The sequence below is a fragment of the Equus asinus genome, chromosome 9 (genome assembly GCF_041296235.1).
Source record: "Equus asinus isolate D_3611 breed Donkey chromosome 9, EquAss-T2T_v2, whole genome shotgun sequence".
NCBI lineage: Eukaryota > Metazoa > Chordata > Mammalia > Perissodactyla > Equidae > Equus > Equus asinus.
The window spans coordinates 7,821,196-7,833,867 of record NC_091798.1 but is presented as its reverse complement, the minus strand read 5'-3'; the positions used below and the strand labels follow the sequence as shown (position 1 = coordinate 7,833,867).

General features: G+C 60.3%; 1 protein-coding gene across 2 annotated transcripts in view; it reads left to right on the top strand.

The window, feature by feature from the left end:
* Positions 1-3,423: 3,423 nt before the first annotated feature.
* UNC5A (unc-5 netrin receptor A) overlaps positions 3,424-12,672 on the top strand; it is a 61,164-nt gene continuing 51,915 nt past the window's right edge. Inside the window, exon 1 of one of the 2 annotated variants that reach the window (XM_014826827.3) lies at positions 3,424-3,762. In XM_014826827.3, the coding sequence (XP_014682313.3) occupies positions 3,693-3,762 (70 nt within the window). In that variant the 5' untranslated portion in view covers positions 3,424-3,692. The remainder of the gene's footprint in view (positions 3,763-12,672) is intronic. The other variant, XM_014826828.3, reaches the window with a different exon arrangement.

The window sequence follows — 12,672 nt, the reverse complement described above, 5'->3', positions numbered from 1 at the left end:
TGACCAACAACTGATTGGGACACTGCTTCTGCATCAGGTCACGTGGGCAGGAGATGTGCCGACTCCCTTCAGAGAAGCGGTCTCACTGGGGAGCACCTGCAGCGGGGGCCAGGGTGGCTAGCACAAGGACCCAGAGGCCTGTCGCCATTGTGGGCCACAGAAGCAAAACTGTTTGGCCTGGAGGGAGAGAATTCAGGATAGACTCAGAGTTTGTGTTCTGAAATAAGTCTTCTGAAATAACAGAGGCAAAAGAGAGAGCAGATATGCCTGATGTGGCCCCAGAAAGTGAACTCGATGAGAGGCAGATTCTCGCTCCCTGGAGAGGAGAAATTTCTGGTCAGCAGAGCGGTTGGAGGTGAAACCTGTGCCCTGTCACTGGGATATTGCGAGGGGGCTACAGACGCTTGTGGGAGGGTACCACCCAGTTAGGTCTGGCCCCTCCCTCCCTTCTGGGGTTCAAGGGCAAAGGAGGTTGGAGACGTTGGAGACCTCCTCCCATTTGGCCATCTACCTGCAGGTATGAGACAAGCCCTTCCTGGCAGCCCTCCTGATTCTTAAGCAAAATTCAGGAGCTGCCTACTCCCTCATCCCTGCGAGGGCATCCCTGCTCCTTTCTCTGACAGCCCGTGGGTACCACTTGCAAGGGGACAGCTGAGCAGAGGCCTGAGTGACTAAAAGGAACCAGCCATGTGAATATCTGGGGACAGAGTATTCCAGGAAGAAAAGCAAACAGGAAGGCCCACAGGTGGGGATGAGCATGGATGCTGGAGAAACAGACAGAAGGCCCCCATGCCAGGGCCTAGGTGGTTTTGCAGATGTAGGCAGGGGCAAGTCATGAGGGGCCTCGAGGCTGTGGTCATCATTCATGTTGCTCTTCACATATCTCAGCTGCTGTCTTCCAGGCACCCGGTAGGATTGCACTTCCTGGCCCTCTTGGGTGGGGCTGTGGGGCCAGTTCTGGTCAATGAACTGTGAGTGAGAGTGACACATGTCATTTCTGGGCTGAGCCCTTCGCTGTGGGTGGGTGTGCTTCCAGAGCTCCCTTTTCCTCTGCCTCACTGACCAACAACACTCTCAAGAGTGGCTGCTTTGTCAGACTGGGGCCTCGAGTGAGGATGATCTGGAGCATTCGACCCACGGTGCACAAATGAGAAACAAACCCTTGTTGACTTAAGCCACTAAGATTTGGGGACTGTTTGTTACCACAACATAAACTAGACTGTGCTGACTGCTACACAGACCATTCTCTTCCAGATGAAGAGAGAAGACCAGAGAAGTGAAGAGAGCAACCAAACTGAACAGAAAAGGAGACCCTTTCCTTTCCTGGACCCCAAACCTGATTCCCAAATTCTAATCCCAGAGCAGAAACTGCAGGAGGAGAGAATGCAGGGAGCATGCACACTGAAATCAGACCTCCCAGGGACCCATGTCAGCTAGCCCTGCAGTCACTGAATAAGGTTGTCTCTGGGCATAAGGCACTTCCTTTTCCCAAGCTCAGTTACCTCATCTGTATTATGGGGATAATAATGTTTATCTAATGGGATTACACGTGAGGCTCAAATCAAATTATAAATGTAGGCAAGGACACAGCAGAGGCCAGCACACACCATTATGATATCATCTTATATTCCAGCCCCCAACCCCAGTGCTTCACCCTCAACCACCTCCCTCCAGTGCCCAAACCCTAGTTCCTAATCATCTCCCCCACAGCGGGGGCCCCAAATGCAGGTCCTGCTACTGAGAGGTCTCACCTCTCACCCTCTCTTCCCTGGGAGTGAGTGGAGCCTGGTGTCAGAGGGAGCAGCCTGGGTACACAATGCTCCCCTGGACACACACACACACACACACACACACACACACACACACTCCAGTTGGCTATATCAGGCTCCCAACACAGCGTACATACAAGCAACCACCAAACTAGAGTTAAAAAAAAAACAGAAGCTGGTGGATATTTGCGAACACTTTCATCTGGGCTCACATGAGGTTAAAAAAAATTTTTTTCTAGTTAAAAATTTTAAATCAGGAGATTTAAAATGGTTTCTATTGAAAATTTGGAAGATATGGCCAAAACTGGGCCCCAATTCCACCCCCTAACTGGCACCTGGAGCAGAAGAGCCAGCCGTCCCCAGGACTGCCCTCGCCTCCTTGGCGCTGAGAAGCAGCATCTGTAGATGTGGATCTGGACATTGGCTGATGTTGTTATAGTAGAGTTTAGAGGAAAGCAGAAGGTTTCTCATAACCCTTCTCTATCAAAAGTGGGAAACAAAAGACAGACCGAGAGAGGGCCTCGTGTTTCAAGAAATATGGGAGAGCTCATATCTCTTTGTGGAAGCGAAGACCATTCTTACATCGCCCAGCGTGGAGCACCAGTTTATATTCTCGCCCGGCCCCTGCAGGCGGTTTAGTTTGCCACCCTGCCCCCACTCTTCCCATTCCCCTCCCGACCCAGAGTAGGACCCTCTCTTTTTCTGACCATTCGCCCTGTGCACATGGTGCGCGTTTGTCATTTTCTTTCTCCTTCAAGGCAATCTTCTGTTTATTTTAATCCATTTAGAGAATGGGGGTGGGGAACAGAAGATTCCAGCAGCGGTCATTGCTAGAGGCTCCGGGAGACGACGTGACTTGCCCAAGGTCACAGAGCCAGAAGACAGGGGCGCCTAGACCCTACCCCAGCTCTCTCTAGCTCCCAAAGCCCAGCCCTTCCCTTCACGCCCACGTCTCCGGCGCCGTGCGCTCTAGGGGCGCAAACGCCGCGCGACCTGTAGGATACGCTGCGCCCTGGGGTTGTTTTCCTTAGGCGAACGGCGCCGTGGGGTTAGGGAAGCTTTGAGTCACGCTGGGATCCACCACGCTACGTGGTGGGACTGCGGGTGGCCCCAAGTCTGGCCTGCTAGGGCACCTCGGCCCGGGCACGCTCCCGCAGTCTCCTATCCCAGCCGCGGGCTGGTGGCGTACCGCAGCGCGCTGACTGCCTCGGAGCGCGGCCGGAAGGCGGAGAGTGGGGTGGGGTTGGGGGAGAGGACTGCGGCGGAACCTGCCCTGGGCACCCCTGCCCCGGGCCGCTCTCTGCAGTCTGGCGCCGCGCCGGGGTCGCCGCAGCGCTGGGCCCCTCCCGGGCCACCTGTGCGCAGGCTGGCGGGCCCGGGAGAGCCCGGATCCGAAGAGCCGATCCACTCCGGGTTTCAGACTCCTGGCCCGGTCTCTGGAGACCGCACGGGGCGGTGGGAGGCCTCCCCGCCCACCACCCCAGCCCCTCCCCGAGGGAGCCTCGAGCATCGCCGGAAGGGATCCCCAGAGCTGGCCGTGGCCCTTGCACGCGGCGCGGGGCGGCCTGGCCCCTCCTTCCTCCCCCCCACCCCCCCGCCCCTCCTGGCCGCCGCCCCGCTCCGGTGCTCCAGTCCGGGTTTTGCGGCGCCCGCCGGCCCGCTCCCCGGCTGCAGGCTCCGCGCGGCGGCTGGCTCGGTGCGCGGCGCGGCTGGCGCTGCGCTCCGCCCCGGCTGCATTGCTGCGCTCCCGGTGCCCAGGGGAGGCACGCGCCGCCTGCGCCCCGCAGCCGGCCGCCCGGAGGCAGCGCAGTCCGCTGGCATGGGCCCCGGGGGCGCCCCGGGCTGGGGCTCTGGGCCGAGGCGCTGAAAGCCGCCCTCCCGCCCGCGGGGCCCCGCGCCCAGCCCGCTCACCCGCCCGCGGCCATGGCCGTCCGGCCCGGCCTGTGGCCAGCGCTCCTGGGCATAGTCCTCACCGCCTGGCTCCGCGGCTCGGGTGAGTCACGCGCGCGCTCTGGGGAGGCTTGTGGGGGACTGTGCGCGTGAACGCTTGCTGCTCTAGGGGGTTCTTGACCCGCGCTGCCGGATCGGCTGGGAGCCCCCCGAGGCCAAACTTTGCGAGGCGGGACGCGGGGGCCGCCCCTAGCTGCTGCGCAGCTTCCCCGCGCGCTTCCCCGGAAGCCTGGGTTCTGCCAAGTCCAAGAGCAGCTGTTAGCGCGCGGGGCTGGCGAGTGTAGACACCCCACGCCTCGGGGGGGGGGAGTTTGCTGGCTGCCGGGCCCCAGAACAGGGTCGGGGGGTTGAATCAACTCCCAGGGAGCCTGACTTTAAGGGTCACAGATTGGAGGGTGTTGACCACATCCCAGTGTCCAGGAGATCGAGGAGGGGGGTTGAGACCCCTCTTCCTGGTATCCGTATCTGCCCCAAACAGCTACTCACAATTCCCAGCTTGGCACCTGGCCTCTGCCCACGTTCGGAACACGGTGTCCTCCTCTGTCCCCGCCGCACACGCTCGCACACGCACACACTCAGGCGTGGAGGCGCATACAGCAGCCCCCAGCCCTTGCAGCCCGCACAAAGCGCCGCGGCCCCTGGCCCGGGCTGTGGCTCCTGGCGATGGCTGCTGGCCTCCTTGGTGCATGGGGGCCAGAGTTGTGCGCGCCGGGTCGCACTTCCCCGTCTCCTTTTCACTGCACAGCCCTCCTTCCTTCCCTTCTTGTCCCGTCAACCACCCTAATCAGCCCGGTAACTCAGCCCTCAGCCCACCTCCCTTGGGGGTGGGGGACAGTTCCCCTGCATCCTTTGTCTGATCTCCCTGAGCTTCCACCTAGGCTGAGCTGTTGGGGCCTCCTGATCTCTGCCCACCCCCCTTCCCCAACTATGCTCTTAGCAGAGCTGAGCTTATGTGAGTATGGGGGGGGGGGCGCGGTGAGGGGTATTTGTGTGATCAAGGGGTTATGGGGCTTGCCCTAGCAATTCTTGACTCTTGCTGCCCTGAGAACCTGGGGGGGTGCCCCCCACCCTGGCCGGGCCATTGTTGATCCCAGGAGTGTCAGAAGGGACTGTTGGAGTTCCTAAGATGCAAAGCCAGACGGATCGGAGATCAATGAGTGAGAGCTCAGAGACCAGCCCAATGATTGAGGCTGATGGCTGTTTCTTTAAAGGGTCTCTGCGTAGCACATGCTGCACCCACCACTGCCTGGCCACACTCCCCATCCTGTCCCTTCAGTCCTCCCTCTGTCTCCCTTCTCCATCACCCCATCAGCCCCTCAAATCCTTACTTTACAAACCCTTCTGCCCCATGACCTCCCCTTCTAATCCTGACCGAGCTGGGAGGCTACACTGCCGTTGGGTATGTGTTCATATTGCATACATGTGTGTGTTAGGAGTGTGTGTGCAACACTCAGGGGGTGTGGGTTGCACCCCTGACCATGGCGAGCTGGGGGTGTTCATGTTCCTCACAAGGGTAGTGTCGCCAGATACCAAGTAGGAGCCCAGGAAATGTTTACTGAGTCAGATATGTGTGAGAGGGCTGTGTGGTCATATCTGCATGTTGCCCACGTGAGCACGTGAGGGCTGTGGGTTGGTATGTGTGCCCTGGTGATGATGGGAGCTGGCAGTGTGCGCAGCATTCGTATGTGTGTGGCCAGATGAGCGTGTCTGACAACTGGCCTGCCACATGTGTGTGGCGGTTGTGAGCAGTTGCACAGGTGAGCATGTGTAGATGAGAGGCTGATAAGTGCCGGTGAGTCAGGGCACTGCAGCCTGGGGGGTGCCACATGGATCCCTCAGGAGGCCGTAGAGTGGGGGAACCACATCCTGAGTGGTGGGGCCCCTGTCGGGGCCTGGGCCAAGGCTGCCCGGGGAGCCAGTGCTGCAGGGCTGCCCTAGAGCGTAGCCTGCCTCCGGGCATCCCCTCTCAGGCCTGTGGGAGGAGCTGCTGAAGGACGTGGAGGGGCCCTTCTCTCGGCTGAGGCCCTTTGCTGCTGTCTTGCTCAGGCTCTGGGCACACGTGCCCAGGCAGGCTGGCCCTGCCGTGACCCCGGCTCCTCCCGCACCGCCCATCAACTCCTCAGCACCAGCAGCTAGTGAAAAATGTGTGTGTGAGCGGCTGAGGGAGGGATGGCCAGTCAGGCAGCAGGGGGCGCTGGGGGCCAGCACCACTGCAGCCTCCAGGTCCCCCAGCCAAGCTCCCACCTTCAGTCACTGCCTAACACAAAAGCCTGTCCCTTCAGCACGCTCACCCAGGTAGACCCCTCTCTGTGTCTCCGCACACAAGGACCCACCTGTCTCACAGGATTTTCCCATTCATACCCAGTCACGTGGCTGGCACCTGCCTCCCCACCCCTGTGGGCCGCATACATCTGTCAGTCTCCCAGTCACACAGATGGCTGCACTCCTTGGGGGAGGGGCCCATGGAACCTGGCTCTCCTGGAAGGTGGGCTGAGGGGCACCACGCGGTGGCATTGCCCATGCTGACCCTGACAATCTATCCTGGTAGCCTCTTTCTCCGGCCCCACCCCCATCCTCAGGGCTGGTCCTGGACCCCTCTGTCCACCTCCACTCCAAGACTGGAACAGTTGGTTTGTGGGGGAGGGTGTCTTGATTCTTTAGGGCTAACAGATACCCTGCTCTCACTCACTCTGCCTTGGGTATGGGGTGGGCTGAGTTTGGAGTCCCCCAACTGTCCCCAGGAGAGGGCTGGTCCTCTGATTGGCCTGCCTGCTCCCCCTTGCCTGTGTTGGGAGGGGCTTCCTTCAGGAGCCTGGGATTGACACTGACCCAGGTACCACAGCCCCAACCAAGAGCCCCTGACCTGGTTTCTAGGAGCAGCCAACTTGGGCCTCAGCCACAGACTAGGGGCCTCTCCAGTCTTACACCCCTTCCTGGGCCCTTTCTGGGCCCCAGACCTGCAGACTCAAGCCATGTAGTCTCAAAGGCAGCAGCTGCCCTAAGCTCGGGGTAGGGGACCACTTCTCTAGGCGAAGGCCCGGTGCTGGGCTTCGCGGCCACCTGGGAACACGTGTGTCCACATACACACATGCCTGTGCCTGCTCATTCCAAGCCCTCCCTCTCCTGCCCCCTCCTCCGAGAGCCCTGCCAGTCCCCCACCTTATTCCCCCAGCTCAGGGCTAAGAACCTTACAGTCCCTCTTGGCTCTCCCTTCTCCTTCACGCTTCATGTCTAATCTGTCACTAAGTCCTCCAGCTCAGCCCTACTTGTGACACTGCTCTTGCCCCTCTCCTCCTTTTTTGCCCCTCCTCCAGCCCCTTTCTCCCTCACCCTTTTCACCTGGACCAGTGCAGTGGCCACCACCACTCCTCCCCCTCCTGTGCCTCCTCCACTTAGACTAATGCCCCTGGTGCCCAGGGGGGAACCCCGCTAGGAAGCCTTCTGTGGCTCCCCAGTACCAGCAGGTAGAGTCCAGCCCCAAGCCTGGGGCCCTCAGGGAAGCATTGCCACCTTCACTGGGCTGACCTCTGCGGAAGGGGCGTCCTCCTGGCTTTGACTGCCGGTGGGCCAAGCATCCACACCCCAACACAGGCTCTGGCTTCCGCACTCTAGCTCCCTTGCCTTGCAGAACCTGGAGCCCGTGGCCCTGCCAGCCATGCTGCCCGCCACACCCCAACTTCCTCAGCTCTATCCAGACCTAGGCCAAGCCCCCTGCTGCTGCCAATCTCCACCCTGCTTATCTCAGCCTCCAGCTTCAATCCAGCCCCTCTAGGAGGCCTCCCCAGCTCCTCCCAGGGCCTGTGCAGGGGCTGTGGCACACCAATGAGCCTTGAGTGGCGACAGGACAGAGGTACTGATTGCTGGGCCCTGCAGAGGCACGTGGGGCCTGGGGCAGCTGCTAGAGGCCTCTAGCCCAAGTCACCTCTTCCTCGTTCTCGCCAGGGCTTCCCACAAGTACTGCCATTGTCTCTGTAACTCTGCTTTCAGCCCCCAGCATGCCCCGAGTCCCAGCCAGTCAAGTGCTGCCTTTTTCTATTTCCTCCGCTTGAGTTTGGGTTCTCCGGCTGGGCAAGGGGAACTTACTCTGCACCCCTTGGCAGCCGTCCCCATCCCTGACCCCAACCACAGTCTGCCCTGCTCCAGGGAGGCTGTCCGGGGTGGAGCTGAGCAAGCTGAAGCCCCACCCACAGACAGCAAACCAGCTCCCATGAGCTTATGTGTTGTGGGCCCCACACAGGTCATATGTCCATGTCTGTTGCATAGGAACCTCCCTGCCCACCTCCATCCCTCCCAGGCATTGATGTTCCAGGATGGGCATCTTCTCGTGTGAATGATTTCACTTTGGGCCCCAGACCTGCAGGCACAAGCCCCTGGAAGGTGGGGCTGAAGGGCACCAAGCTGTGGCACTGCCCTTCCTGACCCCGACAGTCTGTCCTGGGGCTTCTTTCTCAGGCTCCACCCCGTCTTCTGGGCTGGACTTGGCACACAGACTTGGCCTACTCTGTGCTGCACCTACTGGAGGCTCCTGGTTCCTGAGACTGAACCCCAGGAGAGCCTGGCCCCTGGGCCCCAACCATCCTTGCCACCCAGATGGGCACTCAGCTTCCTGCGATCAGTTCCACCCACCCACCCCTTCATTCCTCGTCTCCTCCATGGGAGTGGCATCGAAGGGTCCACCGCCCTGTGGGGCGCCTCGGGCTTCTCTTCCTGTCAGGCGGAGCAGAAAGGGCAGGAGGTTTGAGGAAGACAGGACTGGGTCTCCAAGCCATCTGACCTTGGCCGAGTTACTTTTACGCCCCAGCCTGATTCTACCCCTGTAGGATGGGGTCAGTTCTGTTTCCTGGGACGACAGTAAGGAGCTGATGGGCGACTCAGAGAGACTGCCCTGGTGGGCTCTGACATGGAGCAGGTGCCTGTGGCGTGTCTGTCTCCTGCCTCCATTTTCCGGGCATTTGAAGGGGCATGAGTTAGCACAGGTTGGTGCTTAAGCTGCTTCAGGGCCTAAGCCCAGACAGAGGAGAAGAGGGGGTCTCAGTGTGAGCAGCTCCCCTTCTCGCTGCTCCAGCCTCTGGCAGGAGTCGGTGCGTCTCGTTGGAAGAAGCCTGAGGCCCCCATCCACTCGCATCGCCCCCTTCAGGGCCCTGGGCCTGATTCAGACATCGATGCCTCCAGTGTTCAAAGAGTTTTGTTTGGGAGTTCTGTGAAGATGATGATTTGGTCTCAGCTTGTCCTGGAGCTGTGTGCTGATGGTTAGCACTGGCACACAGAACGTGGCAGCAAAGGGGAGGGGGACCCTGGATGGAACTCAATTCTAGTCCTGACTCTGCCATTTGGTGGCTGTGTGTTCTTGGACAAATCACCCTCTTTGGGCTGTTTGCCTCTTTGTATACTAAAGGATTGGGCTTGATGATTCTATTGGGGCAGAGGCTGGTGCCCAGGGAGGCTGCCTTGGACATGCATTCAGCAACAGGTTCCCCTAGGTTCCCCTCACACCTGCCCAGCACCTGCCAAAGCTGCCAGCCACTCGGCAGCAGCTGCCTGCGTTGCCTTGGAGCCAGGTGGCTGTGAGGCAGAGGTGGGAGTTGTGAGTCCTAGCACCCAAGCCAGGAAGCAGGGTGAGCTTTAGCTGGTGAACACACCCCATGGCCTTCTCTGGACCCTCAGAAGATCAGAGCGCCAGTGCCTGAGGCCCGCCTTCTTCCCAGGCACTGACGCCAGATGCCGCAGGCTGCCTGCCCTGGAGCCGGAACCCCATGCAGGTGGAGCAGGTGGTGGAATGGTGGAGTTGGCAGGCTCTGTGGTCCGGGTTTGGACCAAGGCTGGGATTGAGTGAGGCAAGGGAGGTGCCTAGGGTGCAAAATATGGGCGGCACAAGTGCAGGGTCAGCCCTGAGAGTGAGTGCTGCGCCTCAGCCTGCTCTTGGCCATGGATCCAGCTCCTCCCTGCTCTTCTGAAGTTTCTGGGTCTCTAAAATGGAGTCATAAAAGGACCTACCTCACAGGCTGCTGTGCAGATTAGGCAGACTGATGCAGTTCAGTCCTGGCACACAGTAGGCACTTGATAAATGTTAGCACTTGACAGTGATGGATATGGCAGAGGGCACTGTTCCCGTCCTCTCCTTGGGAGAGTCCTTGGTGCCATCTTTGTGGGAGAGGCTGCAGCTGGGGGGCCAGGTGGGAGGGCAGGGGCCTGAGGGGAGGCCTCCATTTGGGAATGGGGGACAGGCCTGGCGTCTCTTCTCTGCCCACTTTGACGCCCAGGGGCAGGGCATACAGAAGTCCCCCGCCCCTCCCCCTTTAGGAGTGGTTGTTGGCCGGCCCATCCTAGTCCCCGGTGAGATGGGGGTGAGGGGGAGACTCACAGAGATCAGGAGAGGCCTGAGCGCAGTGCTCATCCTCAGAGCAGGCCACACGGGGCAAGTCTTAGGTCCCACTTAGATGAGGGAGGGGGCCATGGTGAGAGCAACGAGGGCCAACGTCCTGTTGGGTGAGTCCCCCAGAGCCAGGCCCTTCCCATCCCCGGATGTCAGAGCTGTGTCCGACTGGAAGGCTCAGGGTCACCTTGAGCTCCAGGAAAATATGTGGCTGAGATTTGGGTAGGGGGAGTCAGTCGATTGCCTGAGCCTGAGGGACAGCTGCAGGGCCCCTGGGGAGGGAGCTCTGGACCCTATATGCCACTTCTGCCCTATACCCCCCAGCCAGAGTGGCCAGTGGGACTTCCCATGCCCCCACCCCAGCACGTCCACCTGAGAGCCTGCAGGGGAGTGCAGCTCCAGCTAGACCATACCTCCTCCTATTTGGGGTGGAGACCAAACGGATTTGAGGGGCTGTTGGGTTTTCCCACGCCGGCATCTTTCCAGCCCCCCCTCCCAAAAAGGGTCCCCAGCACAGGCAGGTAGGAGTGCTTCCTTTAGCCTCCCCGGCGTGACTACATCCTACCTCCTCCCCAAAACAACCCCCACCCGTCCTCCTCGTAGCTTGGTCGGCGGGGGTCACGGGCTAGAGGCAGGCCTCCGGCCAGGCGAGCTTCGGAACACGTGAGCGGCGGTGGGGCGGCAGGGACCCGAGCCAATGGGAGCCCGAGCCCAGGGGACGGGCAATTAGCAGCCGCGCCCGCCGGGGCTCCGGGGAGGGCGCCCCCGCGGGCGTCCAGGGGAAGCGAGCGCTGCGCGTGCTGCCCGCCGCCCTGCCCGCGCCGGCGCTGGGAACGAACGCGCGGCCGCGCGGGAAGGGGCGGGCTCCCTCCGCCCGCCAGCCCGCCCGCGGCCGCCCGCCGGATTAGCGGCTCTTTGTTCGGGCCTGTTAACAAGTTCCTGGCTGAGCGCTCGGCTGCCGCCCGGGGAGCGGCCGTCCAGCCTCCGGGCACCGCGGCTCGCGGCCTCCCCCGCCCCCACCGCCTTCCCCGGGACCCGGATCCGCGACTGGCCGGTGGGCACCCCGGCGGCCTGGTGGATGCAGGACTTCCAAGAGCCCCCAGGCTGACCTTGCTGCAGAAGGGAGGAGAGGGTCCTATTGCTTGGGCACCTCCTGTAGCCCAGGGCCTTCAAGTGCGCGGCTGTCTGGGGTCCCCTCTTACAGATGGGGCAGGGCTGGGCTTCCCGAGGTCCCAGGTGGCCATCCTAGACAGGGCTGGGGTTCCAATCCAGGTCTTTGACACCCAACGGCATCCTCCTTCTGCTAAGAGGAGAGAAACCTAGGGCGGCAAGAGGAGGAGCCTTTGGTGTCTGTAGACTGTCACATTTGTTATTTTTAATTATCTTGGTGGCGGTGGTCACCGTGGCGGTGCTGGGTTCTGCCTGCATCATCTGATTGGAACCTCAAGACAAGCCACAAGGTCGGTGAGGTTAGTCCCATTTATTAGATGAGGACACTGAGGCTCAGGGAAGTGGCAGAACTGGTACCTTGTTACTGTTCAAACTCAGCTCCCCCAACCCACACCGTGGGGTGCAGAACCCTGTCCCATGTGGCCAGTTGTCAGCAGAGCTTTGTCTGGTATCTCGTGGACTTAAAAGGCCATGGGAGAAGGTCAGGGGACCTTGATTCTCTGTGTAGGCCAGTCCCCTCATGCAGGTGGGAAAACCCATATCCCCCTCCACATCCTGCCTCCTGACCCCACCCAGAGTGGGCACTTGCTAAACCTGGGCGGGGCCATCCAGGCCCCAGGACTTTGATGATACAACCCCTCTGAGATTGGCTTTCCAGCTTGCCCAGGGCCACACATCTTCAGGCAGCCGGGACTGTTCACAGCTACTTTCTTAAAATGAAGGGGAATCCTTCCCAGTAAGTTCCCCCAAATGGTTCTTGGCTCTTCCTTCTGGGGCCACACAGGATGGGTCTTCCCCTTTTCAGTTACTTAAGACATCGGCACTTCCTCAGGCCAGGCGTCTGCAGTCCTCTCAGCTGTTCCTCCTGTGGCATGGTTCCCAGCCCCCTCCCTGCCCCCTGCCTCCTTTTACCTGCCTCTAGATGTCAGTCTCAGGAGCTTATCCCACTGGGACACATGCCCCCGCATGGACTAGTGTAGGATACTAAGTGTGTCTGTTGCAAATATTGAAAAACCCAACCCAAACTGGCTTAAGCAAAAAAAAAAAAGCGGGGGGGGAGGGGGGGGATTTATTGGCGTATACAACTGAAAGGCCAGGGGTGGCCCTGGCTTCAGGCAGGGTTGGATCCAGGGAGAACAGTGCCACCAGGATGCATCCCTCATCTCTGCTCTTGAGGTGCTGGCACCACTCTCCAACAACCTCTTGCCTCACAGCCCCAAGGTGGCTGCTGGAGCTACCAGAGCTCCATGTGTGGAGGCCCGGTCCGGAGAGAAAAGAGAGAGCATCTCTTCCCTCAGCCATCCAACAAATGTCCCAGTCATTCCTCATTTGTCCGACCCAAGTGCTATGCCATGTGCGCCAGTCCCCACAGCCAGGGTTATGGTCATGCAATTTAGCTTGGCCCTGAAC